This window comes from Harpegnathos saltator, unplaced genomic scaffold, assembly GCF_003227715.2.
Source record: "Harpegnathos saltator strain DR-91 unplaced genomic scaffold, Hsal_v8.6 scaffold650, whole genome shotgun sequence".
NCBI lineage: Eukaryota > Metazoa > Arthropoda > Insecta > Hymenoptera > Formicidae > Harpegnathos > Harpegnathos saltator.
The window spans coordinates 151,482-166,764 of NW_020230483.1; the positions used below are offsets into that span (position 1 = coordinate 151,482).

The 15,283-nt window shown below is 32.3% G+C and overlaps 5 protein-coding genes and 2 long non-coding RNA genes across 10 annotated transcripts; 3 read left to right on the plus strand and 4 right to left on the minus strand.

The window, feature by feature from the left end:
• Positions 1-432: 432 nt before the first annotated feature.
• On the plus strand, positions 433-1,797 carry LOC112589902 (uncharacterized). The gene is made up of 2 exons (XR_003113843.1): positions 433-912; positions 1,042-1,797. It is a non-coding gene; the product is annotated as an uncharacterized LOC112589902 (long non-coding RNA).
• Positions 1,798-1,889: 92 nt separating this feature from the next.
• Positions 1,890-3,363, minus strand: LOC105187428 (60S ribosome subunit biogenesis protein NIP7 homolog). The gene is made up of 5 exons (XM_011148228.3): positions 3,163-3,363; positions 2,803-3,028; positions 2,405-2,545; positions 2,152-2,303; positions 1,890-2,061 (listed from the first exon to the last, which is right to left on the minus strand). Exons 1-4 carry the CDS (start codon positions 3,216-3,218, stop codon positions 2,184-2,186), a joined length of 543 nt encoding a protein of 180 aa, XP_011146530.1. The 5' UTR covers positions 3,219-3,363; the 3' UTR covers positions 1,890-2,061; positions 2,152-2,183.
• A 996-nt stretch (positions 3,364-4,359) lies between these two features.
• On the plus strand, positions 4,360-8,658 carry LOC105187429 (uncharacterized). 4 transcript variants are annotated; one of them, XM_019843331.2, is made up of 3 exons: positions 4,360-4,430; positions 4,883-5,126; positions 8,480-8,655. In XM_019843331.2, exons 2-3 carry the CDS (start codon positions 4,904-4,906, stop codon positions 8,620-8,622), a joined length of 366 nt encoding a protein of 121 aa, XP_019698890.2. In that variant the 5' UTR covers positions 4,360-4,430; positions 4,883-4,903; the 3' UTR covers positions 8,623-8,655. The 4 variants fall into 4 exon arrangements, with proteins under 4 accessions (XP_019698890.2, XP_025160600.1, XP_019698894.1 ...); XM_025304815.1 differs by having other exon boundaries at positions 4,360-4,481; positions 8,480-8,648; XM_019843335.2 differs by lacking the exon at positions 8,480-8,655 and adding an exon at positions 5,454-5,739 and having other exon boundaries at positions 4,360-4,481.
• Positions 6,675-8,629, minus strand: kin17 (kin17 DNA and RNA binding protein). The gene is made up of 3 exons (XM_025304814.1): positions 8,498-8,629; positions 7,905-8,340; positions 6,675-7,809 (listed from the first exon to the last, which is right to left on the minus strand). The coding sequence occupies exons 2-3, from the start codon at positions 8,308-8,310 to the stop codon at positions 7,031-7,033; spliced, it is 1,185 nt and encodes a 394-aa protein (XP_025160599.1). The 5' UTR covers positions 8,311-8,340; positions 8,498-8,629; the 3' UTR covers positions 6,675-7,030.
• A 38-nt stretch (positions 8,659-8,696) lies between the features above and the next one.
• Positions 8,697-9,316, minus strand: LOC105187430 (uncharacterized). Its single transcript, XR_850110.2, has 2 exons — positions 8,858-9,316; positions 8,697-8,761 (listed from the first exon to the last, which is right to left on the minus strand). It is a non-coding gene; the product is annotated as an uncharacterized LOC105187430 (long non-coding RNA).
• A 201-nt stretch (positions 9,317-9,517) lies between these two features.
• Tapdelta (Translocon-associated protein delta) lies at positions 9,518-10,350 on the plus strand. The gene is made up of 2 exons (XM_011148230.3): positions 9,518-9,923; positions 10,049-10,350. Exons 1-2 carry the CDS (start codon positions 9,675-9,677, stop codon positions 10,307-10,309), a joined length of 510 nt encoding a protein of 169 aa, XP_011146532.1. The 5' UTR covers positions 9,518-9,674; the 3' UTR covers positions 10,310-10,350.
• Positions 10,351-13,221: 2,871 nt separating this feature from the next.
• Positions 13,222-14,318, minus strand: LOC105187432 (proteasome assembly chaperone 2). Its single transcript, XM_011148231.3, has 2 exons — positions 13,821-14,318; positions 13,222-13,746 (listed from the first exon to the last, which is right to left on the minus strand). Exons 1-2 carry the CDS (start codon positions 14,151-14,153, stop codon positions 13,315-13,317), a joined length of 765 nt encoding a protein of 254 aa, XP_011146533.1. The 5' UTR covers positions 14,154-14,318; the 3' UTR covers positions 13,222-13,314.
• Positions 14,319-15,283: the final 965 nt, after the last annotated feature.

A 15,283-nucleotide genomic window follows, 5' to 3' on the forward strand; every position in this document is an offset into this window, starting at 1 on the left:
CTTTCTCACTCTGATTGGACATTGATTGGTTACTGCAATATTCCTTAAGTCCGTATCAGACTATGGATTGGGATTGAGATTAGATTGAAATTTGACCAATTGAAAAAGAGAAAATAATCTCAAGTATAGTAAACTTACTCCTGATTGGTTAAATTTCAATCCAATACTCAATCCCAATCCGTAGTCTGATACGGGCTTTAGGCAACTTCCGCTGCATGGTAAGGGTCAGAGCACAGGCTTTTGCATAACACATAATACATAGGCTTGTTCGTTTTGTCTGCACTATTGAATTGGTGCAACAAGTTGTAGTGAGAAAACCTACGTTTGTCTCATTTTAACTTAATGCACCAGTTCAGCAGTACAAATAAAACGAACAGGCCTCATAACGCATAAGAGAATAAACCAATTAGTTTTCTTCATTTCCCTCCTCAGGACAGAAATGAAGAACTCTGATTGGTTGATTCTTTTATGCGTTATGCAGAAATCTGTGCTCAGGCCCGAAGAATTCCCGCGTCTGTGTGTAACTGGCCTCAAATATTAGGTTGGGGAAAAAGAAATCCATTATTTTTTCGTTAGCTGGCTTTAGTAGTATATATCACGTGATGTATTAATCGCATAGGTTAATATTTATACTCGTTGGAAAAGTGACATTCCGGACTAAAAAAAATTCTTTAACGGTTTAGTGATTTGTCGATTAAGTTGTGAGTTATAGCACGTAAAAGATGTACGTCAACAAAGATAAAATTCGGTATATTTTACAATTTTGCTTCGATAAAGGCGAAAATGCAAGCCAGGCGGCTGAAATTGTGAATGGTGTTTATGGTCCCGATACTGTCACAGCCAATCACGCGCAATTTTGGTTTCGTCGATTCCGTTCCGGTAATTTTGATGTTAAAGATGCATCTCGCACAGGTAGGCCCGTCGTCGAAAATGTCAATAAAATTATGGAAATCATCGAAGTAGACCGGCATGTTAGCAGTCGTAGTATCGCCCAGGAACTGAAGATCGATCACAAAACAGTTTTAAACCATTTGCATAAAGCTGGATTCAAAAAAAAGCTCCATGTTGGGTGCCACACAAATTGACGCAAAAAAACATGATGGACCGAATTTCAATCTGCGAAGCCTTGACCAAACGGAACGAAATCGAGCCATTTCTGAAACGGATGGTGACTGGGGATGAGAAATGGATTACATACGACAATATTGTGTGAAAACGATCGTGGTCAAACCGCAGCAAAACGGTTCAAACGGTGGCCAAACCAGGATTAACGGCCAGGAAGGTTTTGCTGAGTGTTTGGTGAAACTATAAAAGAATCATTCACCATGAGCTACTTTCATATGGCCAAACACTAAATTCAGACTTCTATTGTCAACAATTGGACCGTTTGAAGCTAGCGATCGACCAGAAGCGGCCAGAATTGGTCAATAGGAGAGAAATTGTTTTTCATCAGAAAATGCCAGACCATATACGTGTATAGTGACTCGTCAGAAACTCCGGGAGCTTGGTTGGGAAGTTTTGATGCATCCACCTTATAGTCCGGACCTGGCACCAAGCGATTACCATCTGTTTTTGTCATTGCAAAACTTCCTTGATGGTAAGAAATTAACCTCAAGAGAAGACTGTGAAAATTGCTTAGTCGAGTTTTTTGCAAATAAGGACCAGGGCTTCTATGAAAGAGGGATCATGAAATTACCTTTAAAATAGCGACAAATTGTAGAACAAAACGGTGCTTATTTGACCAAAATCGAACAATCCTAACTATGTTAAATAAAGCTTTGAAATAAACGAAAAAAATAATGAATTTTTTTTCCCCAACCTAATATACATATGTGTGTGTGTGTGTATATGTGTAACCAACGCGCACAATAAGAGAAAAATCAAAATAATTCTGAGCATTGTTATAATCGTTGCATGATTGTTGCTATCATTTGTTAAACTATTTTGTCGTGATATGAAAAGAATGAGAAACTAGTCCGTTGAAAAATTGCAGGCAAAATTGGTTTTTTCTCCAATGAATTTTAAAACAGGCAGAAATCTTGAGAACTTAAAGGAGTAGAGCTGTAACAATATATTTAATTATAAGACCATGATTCAAGTATAAATTTATATTAAAATAAAAACTGAGTTTACTGTACAACAATTTGATACCTATGTGTGTACTTTAAAGTTAAAATGAATTATCAGAGCAATGTATCTTCAGAACGAATATACTCCCCGATATCTGCTTGATGAAAGCAAATTGTTGCCACAGGATCTGCATGTTTGCAATCAACTGTGCTTTTTGCAGCTACACCAAATCCCTGGCAAGTTTATCAAGATATTAAGAAAAGTTGACATTTGACTACAGATTATATTAAAAGTATCAGACATTATAATAAATATAAACTTAAACATTACATACCAATGGCAAATCATTAATGGAAAATATAACTACACCTTGATACTGAGAAGTACCTTCTGTTATACGAGCAAGACCTGATTTTGTGATATGATGGCCATATAAGAATTGTTGCTCTGCTGAATGTTTCAGCCAAATTTTGTGCTAAAAACATTTATTTCAATGGTGTATTCATTGATATTTTTCAATATATATTCACTATCATGCTAAAGTTTAGAAATTATCACTATAAGTTATACAATATTTAATATGTGTATATATTTAAATAAATGTTCTTTATGATAAAGTATATTAAAAATATATATGCTACTTTATCATCAGAATATAATGCATTATATAATTATAACAAATATGTCGTAAATACATAAATATGTTGAGTAAATTTAGAACTGGATACTTACTTGGGCATAAGGAGCTAAATAATGTAAGGCAGTAATATGAAGTTTAAACTTTCCAGATTTTGTGAATTTGCCAAAACAGGTTCCTAAACTTAATAGATGTTCAGATCCTATAGTATTTGCTAATGATAAGATCTTCTCTGAAACATAATATACTCTATCTTTCTTCTCTCGAAAGCAATATATACCATCAGGTCTATCTATCAAGTTTTTCACGTTATTCCCAATGCTGTGTAATTAAAATAATGATTAATTATCAGTTGTTTACAATTTTAATGTATAATCAATTATACAAAAGTAACTTAATATTCAATAAATTGAATTAGACAATTTGTTTTAATCTAATCCAACAAAATCACTTACTATTTGGTTAGCTTTTCAAATACAAGCTTTGTTTTTTCTTCTGATAATTGTTTCATCTTTTCAGCAAATAGAATTGATGGTCGAAATTAGAAGTGTTTCCTTATTAATTTTTTCTCATTCATACGTGCAGCCGCATCGATGCACTTGTTTACATATATTATTCTGGATATCCATAAAGTATAAATATCTACATAGACGTGATTCCATCTACTTCTTCTTTTCCTTCTTCTAAACTGGCTTCGGGAGAAAGTAGATGTCCCCATACACCATTCCCAAGCCGTGATTCCATCTATTTTAAAGCGGTTTCACACCTTCAGATAGGTTTCACACTTTGGCAAAAACGCAAAAAACGAAAACCCGGAAATACCGACCGGTAATATAAAAACTGACAGTCCTAAGGCAATTTACATAACAGCCCTAAGTAAATTTACACAACAGCCAAAAGAGCCCGAAGGTAATTGAAAAGCGATGATAATATCACCGACGAGATGCTATAAAACTGTTGCCTTAGCTTAAGACTCCATGCATGCGGTGAGCTGCAGCAAATGCTGCGGTGACCAATCAGGAGGGAGGCGCAAGTCCGGTTGCGGCAAGCTCCGGCATGCGTCTGTCTCCTGATTGGTCACCGCAGCCGTTTGCCGGAGCTCACCGCATGCATGGAGTCTTAGCTTTACACCTATATTCATGTGGGCGTTTTCATAGTCAGGCCTTGTATTTAAGACTTCCTTAAGTTTATCTTCAGATGGTCTGTAGGCAATAAAATAACCTGTGCAGGACCTAAAGATGGATATAAGGAGGCCTCAAATATAAAGCCTGACTTTGAATACGGGTAATAGTCAGGCCTTATACTTAAGGCTTCCTTAGTTTATCTTCAGATAATTTGTAGCCAATAAAATAATCCGTGCAACATCTAAAGATGGATATAAGGAGGCCTCAAATAAGGCCTGACTAAAGACCTAAATACAATGTCAGGCAACAGGCAATAAGAATAAAAATAAACCAATCACAATCGACTATTACAAGAATAATCTATTGTGATTGGTCTATTTTTATTCTTATTGCCTGTTGCCTGGCATTGTGTTTAAGGCTTAATGGTCTGTTCTTTGTAGCTGCACTGTTGAACTGGTGCAATAAGTTGAAGTGAGACAAATATAGGTTTTCTCACTCTAGCTTATTGCACCAGTTCAGTAGTGCAGCTAAAAAGAACAGACCAATTATGTCCGCGACTGTATGTACGTACATAATTTAACAAATCGTATAACTTACAAGTACGTAAATAAAAATTGGAAGTCTACTTTTAAACAAAGATATATAGATAGGTATTTAAAATATCTTATAATCTTGTTCACGATTGCAAGTTAATTGTTTATAGTATTGAATATCCTAACCTTTTTCTATATAGGATACTCTATATAGGATTGTTCACAAATCTAGATTATCTAGTGAATTATATTTTATTGAATTCTTAATAATAACGCATTAATTGAATATAATATAGTGTACTGATCATTATAAAATACTATGTTGAATATGTTATAGTACTTCTCTAATGAAATTTATAGTTTTAAAAATTTTTACAGATATTTTGCAAGACTTTAAAGTACTAGAAACAGTTGTATATATATTACAAAATTAATAAAAAAACAATCATGTTTAATCATTTTTAATCAATATATATTTATATAGTGCATATATTTTTTATTTCATCTTGATATTACAGAACTATACGTACACTACTAAAATGGCTTATATCCTGAGCAAAATACCTGTTTTATATCGAGCTGCTTACTACAAGAATATCATTTTGGGTCCTGCCAAAATCACACATTTGGGTGCCAAAATCACACATATAAGGAATCATGGATATAGTTCTCCTGTTAAATTGCATAGCTTGGAAGAACAAAAGTTTAAACTAAAAGATAAGATAAGCGATGATTATAAGCTGATATACAAAGAGCAGAAAGGTATATGTAGATTATTAAATATAACATATTATACTGGATGGTTTGGTATTTGCTTTTCAATATATTCTCTGGGATACTTAATTATCAATAGCCCAGAATCATTTACAAAAGAAAAAAACTCTGACTCTACTTCTTCTATTTCACTTTCTAATCGTGACACTGAAGGTAAAAAAATAGCTATAATAATTAACATTATATTCTTATCTGTCACAGTTATATTATTGAGCACACTAATCCCATTCAGAATTTATTATAGCCCTTCACAAAAATTATTCAGAGTTATATTAGTAAATACATGGCATAGAAAACAAATAATAATGTCTGCAGGCTCTGTTGTACCTATATTTAAACGTCCCAAATTTGTATCAAATACACTGTTTAAAATCAATGGTCGCATTGTTCTACTGGATAGAGCATGTTTCACAACACAAGCAGCACGTGAAATAATGATGTACAAAGCCAAGTAAAACTACATTTCTACATTTATTCACAATTTATATTGTAACTATATTGTAAACTTTGTCCATTGTATATTTATAATTTCAAGAAATGTAAGTGCAAGAATCAAGAGAATAGTATTGCCAAAATATATGTATATTTATATAATACATCTATGTATATAATTACATGTCATAATACTTAGTGTTTCTTTAAAAAGATGTCTATATCTTAACAGTAGATTTTCTATTTATTTGATCTCTATTTTTTCCATAATTTTTATTCTAAATAACAAAAACACATTTTTTTATTTGATATTGAAAAAATGGGTGAGAAAATTAGACAAAAATTTGATAAATTTTTTTGACAAAGGAAAAAAATATTTTTATTAAAAACAATACTATCCTTTATCTGGTGAAAATTGACGAAAAATAATAGAAAATAATTACTTTACTTACTTTATAATTACACTTTATTAGAATGAACAAATCAATTTTAATTATTTTATATCTGGGTATCTATCTGGAAGAAACACATTCTGATGGTATCAATGGCTGTGAAAGTCTAAAAACTAATATTTCATATCTCTTTATCAAGGTTTATCAAAATTTTTTCACTTACCTAATATAATAAACGAAGTATCTGTTATAACTTTCTTAATAGAGATAGACATGTAATATAACAGATGCAAAAAGATGCAAGATATAGATGCAAGATTTCTATAATGTTAGTCACATACTCTTATAAAAAGTATTAAAATAGTATAAAATTTATACATGTATCAATTTCTTGAAAACCATTTCATTTTACATTTCTTATTTGTTGTAATATAACAGCAAGAGAAGAAATCTTGTAATTGGATGTGTATAAAATAAATATTTAATACTTCTATTATCAGTGTGATTAGAAAAAAAAATAAAAAGATGCAAGATATAGATGCAAGATTTCTATAATGTTAGTCACATACTCTTATAAAAAGTATTAAAATAGTATAAAATTTATACATGTATCAATTTCTTGAAAACCATTTCATTTTACATTTCTTATTTGTTAATGTAATAGTCTGATTTTTATAATTTCAATTCAAATTTATTTTGAGTGACAATTAGTATATTACAGTATTTCATTACATAGATGATGTACATGTAATATTCTTTTTACTACTTTAATCTTAGATATGTACTTACATAGCATGTATGTATAAACTAATATATACTTAGTAAAAAATCCAAATAGCTCAACTTATTTCATATTTAATAAGAAAATTTAACAAATGTTTTGTAGAAAATTGCTTTCCAAATTGCCTGTAGAATACTTTATGCACTAAGTATTAATATTTAATATATTGTTAAATTTGTACACAGGTGCTCGTTAGAGAGTAATATAATAAGTATATTGAAGATATTACAATAATACGAAAATACATTATTTTTTCCTAACGATTCTTTTTCAAGCGACTAGTCAATTTATATATTTATATATTTGCAAACTTGTTCATATGGAAGCATTTCTACAATTGTCTTATCTTGCTCAAATTCAACATCTATGCTATAATACTCTATATGCAATTTTTTTACTACTGCTTTCTTGCCTTTATGTTTTCCCCAAAGAATTAGGACTTCCTTTCCTATCGCAGGAATGACCGTCTCCAAGTATTCTTGATCCAGTTGTATAATATGTCCATTAACTTCTTCCGGTGTCTTTAGTTTTACTTTACCAACGAAATTATCTTTGCCGACTGTTTGAACTATGCCTTTAGCTTTATAATATTTGTCACCTAGACTCTTTGAAATAACCTTAACCATTAAACCTTCTTTAAGCCAACCTTCAGTTGCAGATGGATTGTTATCACTTTTGAATTTTTTTGTAGATTTCATTTTTTCATCGTTATTACATATTTTTCGTTTTTCATTTTTCTCGTTGGTTGATTTACTTGTAGCAGGTGTATCTTCATTAATATCTTCAATTTTTATCTTCTGCTTCATGTTTAGTATAGAGAGAAACTTTGGCTTTGGTTTCAATTTAATATCTAGAACTAAAGGTGCATCATTCTCAGGACGTGTTAATGGTATCTTGGATGTCTCATTCTCTTCTTCCTTTATATCTTGTTTTGCTCTCTCTACTTGTTTTTCAATAAAATCCATTAATCGTTCTTCATCATCCTTATCCATTTTTTCCTTCTTTGCTTTTTTCTCCTGTGCAGCAAGAGTTTCAGGATCTCTATCAATATATGTTACATACCAGCCTGAAAAATAACATTCTATGAAATTTAGTCTTAGCAATTAAATTTCTATAGTTTTTATCAACAGTTGTAAAGATAACCATTAATAATATGCAAACCTTTTTCCGTTTCATCGACAACGCACTGCCCAGTGCGTCCTAGCCATTTAACAAATGCTGTTAATGTGAGCCATTGAGTTGCATTCATATGTATGTGCCCCTTATCAGAGATATACTCTTGATACACTCGATTCGCTGGTACTCGTCTGGTACCAAATTGTCTCTTCAACAAGTTTAAATAGCCTTTCGAAAAATCTCGCGAAAATTGGTCCATATATCGGTGCGCATTCTCAGCAAAGAGCAACAGTTGACGATGATGTGATTCTGACATTGTATGACATTTGAAACCATTTTCATCTCTACACTGTTTCTGACACATTTGACAATACCATCTTAATTTCTGTAACCCTTTTGCTTTGATCTTATTAGCAATGTACTTTGGTGTGCCTACTTCGTGTTTTCCCATTGTTTATGCACTCTTCTTAACGTTTATAACCTACAATTGAATTACAGGTTAAGGACCGACGAGAGAAATTTGTTCTACATAGAAATTAGAGGGTCAAGAGAAACAGATAGAATGCAATTTCTCTATCTAAATATTATTCCCTAAATTTATTATGGGTTTCTCTCTACAGGAAAGGCAGGGATACAACCTTTGGACAACAATTGGACACAACCAACCGATGGGAAGCTTCACCTAGAGTTACTAGGTCCAACCAATTTAATTAAATCTCTTCGTACTGTAGCGTCCTCTGTAAACATTTTTCCCTTATATTAATTACAAATGTTCGCTTCATTTTATTACAAAAAACTTCATCTTAATATCAATAATTAAAAAGACTTTTCTTTTTCTTCCTTTTCCCTTTCTCCTTATACATGCTCCGTTTTTCTTGTGCTGTTTATTAAGCAATTAAATGCTGTGCAACACAAAATAATATTAATATATTTTAAAATATTTTATTTGGGTAATTATTTAGAAGACCGACAACACCTTGGATTTCGCTCAAACTCACTTATCTTGTCGTGTAGAAGCTATTTTGACGTGTAGAAGTCGCATCTGAAAGTTAAAATCGTCGTTCGGCTCTGCCGAAAGAAATAAATTGTTAAAAAATGACACACGCGAGGTTAAGAAATGTGTCATGCTGGTAATACAGAGACTTATTGTTCTTTTTAGTCGAAAAGTAGTCGAAAAGTAAGATAGTACATATAAGCGGAGCCTCTTCCCCACATCCCCTCTTCAAAGAAATCCTAACCTAACCCAACTTATTGCATCTTTATTATATATTGTTGAGCGTTTCAAAAATTATCGATTAAAAAGAACAGACTATAAGTCTCTGTATTACTGGTATGACAGATTTCCTAACTTTGCGTGTGTCATTTTTTAACAATTTATTTCTCTCGGCAGAGTCGAGCAACCATTTTAACTTTCAGATTCGGCTTCTACACGTCAAAATATACAAGATAGGTGAGTTTGAGCGAAATCCAAGGTGTTGTCGATCTTCTAAATAATTATCACAGTCTTTATATTACTTCACAGTGCCATCGCTAATAAGATGGGTTGCACACAATATGTTTCATATACTCTATGGCTGTAACGGAGAAACTCTGCGCAGCGCAACTCTCAATAAAAAGTATCTATGGTATACAAGGAAAACACGAGTTACGCCAACCTTATTGACGTGGCTCGCTGTGTGAAGCTGATTGACCGGTTGGAGCTTCAAAGTGCTACCACGTTGGAGGTTGTGGTACACTTTCGAATTTAAGCTCTAAACAGTTACGGATAATTAAGACAGAGTGCTCAAACAAAGAAAATAAGATAATAATTACAAGATGAATAAGATTAGTTTCATGTGTGTATTAACCAGTGTAATTTCCATTGTTCTCGCCGAAACCTGTCAGAAACCCGAAGTTGTAGCTTCGGCATATGTAACGGAAGATGCGACAGTTCTTACTAATGTTGCCTTTACCACACAATTTGTGTTAAAGTGCAGCAATGGAGTAAAGGGAATCAGTCTGTATGCTGAAGTTGAAGGCAAGGCATTGCCAGCAGTTAGATTAAGCACTGACAATAAATATCAGGTAACAATATTATATATCTTATATGTAAAGATGGAGAATTTAGTGTATTCATAAGAATAACATATTTAATAAATTTGGAAATTACACATGATAATTTACTCACTTTTATATACATATCATTATAGGTATCCTGGACAGAAGATATTAAGAAAGCAAGATCTGGTGATTACAACATAAAACTGTATGATGAGGAAAAATATGCTGCTGTTCGTAAAGCTATAAGAAATGGAGAAGATCCTGACAGTGTTAAACCTTTAATAGTTGTTGTTCTTAACAATCCCGGAGTATATCTTGGCCCTTGGGTAAATTCTGAACTTTTGGCTGCTTTCTTGGTTGCTCTTGTATCTTATATGGCATTTTCTACAAAGTACAAACTTTTAGCATAAGAAAAATTTTTGTTATTGACAAATAAATTTATGATAATAAATGAGACATTATTTATCCATAAAAGCAAAATTTTTTTATAAAATTATAATTTGTATAAGATTCAATTTTTAGGAAAAAACTTTTATTTCACAACATAATCTTTTTGTGAGTCCATACATTCAGTCCAACGATGCTTGAATTTTTTACATTTCCGTTTCCAAGTTTCATCAATTGTTATGAAATGGCGCAAAAATTCCAATTATGTTGAAATAGCTTCAAATTTTGCTTACAAATGTTCAGGCTTTTGATTGAATCACCTCGTGGATAGTTTTCTCATGTGTAAATATTCTTTTAAAATACTGCACATCCAGTCACTTGAGATGAATAATATCTGAGTAATCCCACATATTTCCAATTTTTTATTCTTTATCATCATATCAGGTGTAGTAAAAAGAAATCCATTATTTTTCCAATAGATGGCTTTAGTTATCTGTATCTCGCGTTGTATAAGTCCGATTGGGTTCCACTAGATGGCGTTAGAAAGATGAGATTTCTAGAGTCCCTAGAAATCAGAGTCTGGACACAGCTACTATCCATCCTATTGGCAAGGACAAAATATGGCGGAACCAATAGGATGTCACGAATTTATACTTTGCGCGTGGTATTATTCAACTGGTAGAAAAGAAAGAAGGATACAAACTTGTTGTTATAGTTTTATTGAAAATAAAAATGCAAATATACTTATAAAGACAATATATTATTTAACAATACTATGCATTGCCATAGTCTTATTGCTAAACATTTTTCCCTTTCTTAGAGACCTCCTTTCTTACAATCAATTTTTATACGGAATAGTATATATCTCTTCATAATTTTATTTAAAAAGTTGCAACAGGTTCCTAACGTATCACATCGAATGTGACATTTTTGTAGTTAAAAATATTATTAAATTACAGTTGGTATTTTTAATATAAGGCAAATAGCGGCGTATAATAACTTCCATATCGTAAAAATATTTAAACGTAGTAGAGTTAACGAAAAACAATGTTTGAGATCTAAAACATCTTAAAAATACTAATTTAGCATACTGAATATTAGTATCAAATTTTGTCCCAGCTGATTTGATACACGTTTCACAAACTGTGGGCAACTTAGAGATTTTATGAATTATATATCCTGCAAGTGAATATAATATATTTAAGTTAACATTGTCCATATTAACTTCTATTTTGTCTACATGAGTAGGAATCATGGGCATTTCGTGCAATACTTTACGAATAGGTTTTCGACGAGTTTGTAAAAAATTAACAAGTAAGGCACCCTCATCTTGTTCGTAATTAGTATTACTTAAAACTTGTAAATATTGTGAGACGCAATGTACCTTTAAACATTGTTTGAATTGTAGTGCATTGGGCACAGGAAATTTTTTTCTAATGTTTGAAAATAAGTTTTCTACACAATCTTGAGTGAATCTTGCGCCCAACACATATGAATAACTTCGTTTATCAATTAAATAATTTGTCATGTCTATAAAAGATGTAGTACTGAAAATGTGAATTGAAAGATTGCACAAAAAACCGCTTGGAACCATTTGAATAAAGCTGGATACAAAAAGAAGCTCGATGTATGGGTGCCACACAAGTTAACGAAAAAAAACCTCATGGACCGAATTTCCATCTGCGAATCGCTGCTGAATCGCAACAAAATTGACCCATTTCTGAAGCGGTTGGTCACTGGTGATGAAAAGTGGATCACTTACGACAACGTCAAGCGAAAACGGTCGTGGTCGAATCGCGGTGAGCCGGCGGAAACGGTGGCCAAGCCAGGATTGACGGCCAGGAAGGTTTTGCTGTGTGTTTGGTGAGATTGGCAGGGAATTATCTACTATGAGCTGCTCCCCTACGGCAAAACTCTTAACTCGGAACTGTACTGTCAACAATTAGACCGTCTGAAGGAAGCAATCGCCCAGAAGCGGCCAGCTTTGACCAATAGGAGAGAAATTGTGTTCCATCAGAACAACGCCAGGCCACACACATCGATAGTGACTCGCCAGAAGCTCCGGGAGCTTGGTTGGGAGGTTCTTATGCATCCACCTTATAGTCCGGACCTGGCACCAAGTTATTACCATCTGTTCCTGTCCATGGCGAACAATTTTGCTGGTGAAAAATTCGCTCCAAGAGAGGCTTGTGAAAATCGACTGTCTCAATTTTTTGCCAATAGGGACGAGGGCTTTTGTGAGAGAGGCATAATGAAATTATCTTCAAAATGGCAACAAGTTATCGAACAAAACGGCGCATATTTGACCTAAATCGGATCATTCTAACTATGGTAATTAAAGCCTTCAATTTCATGCAAAAATAATGGATTTCTTTTTACATCTGATATCATGAACCTTTTGGATAGTTTCTGCAGTTGTGACTTTGACAGATCATCCGGAACATTCAGTGTTGCTTGTTCTCATATGACTACTCCGAAAATTTCTAAACCACTTGTATACCCTTCTAATCAATGGAGCAGATTTACCATAACGTTTGTCCAGCTGGATTTTAGTTTTTTACGACATTTTGTCTTTGAGAAAATGTTTTATCACTACATGAAACTCTCATCCATTTTTCACAAATCATGGTACTAGATGAATTCAAATGATTGCCAGATTTATGAACGAATCTGAATTAAATTTGGTATGTGCTTTTAACAGAGATATCATAAACTGAGGATAGCCATAACATTGCATTGCTATCTCTTGACATTGTATAGACTTATCAAACAGCCCTCATACATTTTCATAACTGTATATTAATTGTATCCAAAGCAGTTAACTTTATAAAATTTAATTCCTACATTTAAATCATGAATGTTAAACTTTTTCATATGTGTAAAAATATATTAGTCATATAACTTTATATCAATAAAACTATTTTAATATTATGTCTTGTCTCATATATTGTACCAGACTTTATTAAAGATTAGCAAAAATATTGTTACATAGTATGGAACTAGGAATATAATATATATTATAATATATTTAATACATATCATATTGAGGTGGTTTTCCAAATAAGTGTTTCCATGATGGTGGATACTTTAAACTGCTGTTATTACTGCTATCACTACTTGATCCCAATACTTGTATCCACTGATCTAAGTAGCATACTAAAGCTATTGCATCTATGATATTATCTCCTTCAGAACAAAATTTGAATAAAATGGAACAACAAATGTTGGCATTGGAGAGAAACTCAAAAATATTCATAGCAAAGCCACCTCCTGGTATATGTAATCTTTCTTCTCTGTTTATATCAGATACAGTCTGTAGTTTATGCTCTATCCAGTTGAGATCACGAAATAATTTTCCATATTCTGAATGTACATTAGGGGAAGCAATATATCTCAATTTTAAATGTTGCGGTAGGACTTCCTTTTTTTCATGATCATAACTGCTGGCTAAAATTATTACCTAGAAAATTTGCAATGAAAATTTTGTGAAAAAAATTTATAAAACTTCATTTAATTTATTAATTAATATATTACTTTAGCTATTTTTCTCTCAACGACGAATTGTTCCAGTTCGTTGAAAAATTGTGTTAAGATATTCACATACGGCGAGCGGATTTGTATGACGATAAGACGTTCCTTAATTCCTGCGTAAATGTCGATCGCCGTAATAAGTTCCTTTGAATATTCATCATAAGCATTCGCGCCGACGATAGGTACAAATGCAGTACTAAAAACTTGACCAATTTTTCGAAGATTAAGGTTAGAGATTAACAAATCAACGGACAGTTGTCCGACGTTACCAACTGCAACTGACGGCAGAATAAGCGTATAATTATCCAGATTAATATCCTGTGTTATTTTAATCATTTTTTCGTTTACAACTGTCACTTGTATCTTATTTCGATTATAATATAAACACTACAGAACTGATGTGTCAAATTAGTCAGCAGTACTATGACATCTGTTCTTTTAACGTTGCACTTTCTGAACTTTCTCAAATATAGTTTCAATTTTCAATTTATGATTGGTTAGGGCCAGAGGAGCACAGACTTTTGCATAACGCATAAAGCCAGCGGCACACGGTGCTTGTTTTCGTGCTGGATTGCTTGCTGGATGAAAATATTGCATTCTGATTGGTGCATTTCCATCCATCTTCGAAAATATACCAATCAGAACGCAGTATTTTCATCCAGCAAGCAATCCAGCACGAAAACAAGCACCGTGTGCCGCTGGCTTAATACACAATGCATAAGAGAATCAACCAATCAGAGTTCTTCATTTCTGTCCTGAGGGAAGTGATGCGATTACGCGGTGTTGTTCAGAACAGCAGTCACGGTTGCACAAGCTGCTTGCATCTGCCGCTAGATAGTACGGTAGCACAGGGCCTGTACCGAGGCGCCACATATGTATTATAAATGCAAAAAGGAACGATTATATTTCTGTTACTCAACAAATGTAATTGTATTATCGTTATTAATGAAAAAATGATATAGTTATTAAGTTGTTATTGAAATAAATAATTTGTAAAAATGACGATATTATAATACGTTATTTTCCAACTCTGAATAGACATCATTTATTTTAAATATATTAAGTACTCATATAAAAAAAACCACTTATAAATATAATTTATTCAAAATTAAATTGAATGTAATATTAAATGTAATATTAAACGTAAATATAATGTAATATTAAATGTAAAATAAAGTTTTCATACAAAATGATCATTTCTATAGCAGCATGTAATGATCATTTTAATGTAATAAAAAAAATGTTCTATATAGAACGTCTATATAGAATGTATCAATAATTTTTTGTCGCATATTTACATATAAAATAGATTATATATATATATATATCTAAAATTTGTTATTATCAGCTCTTAAGACTTTGAACTTCGAGCTTCTATTAATAATGGATCTATAAATGGACCAGTGTTTGACAAAATTTATTCGTAAATAACAATAAGATTACAAGATTAATTATTGATATATTAG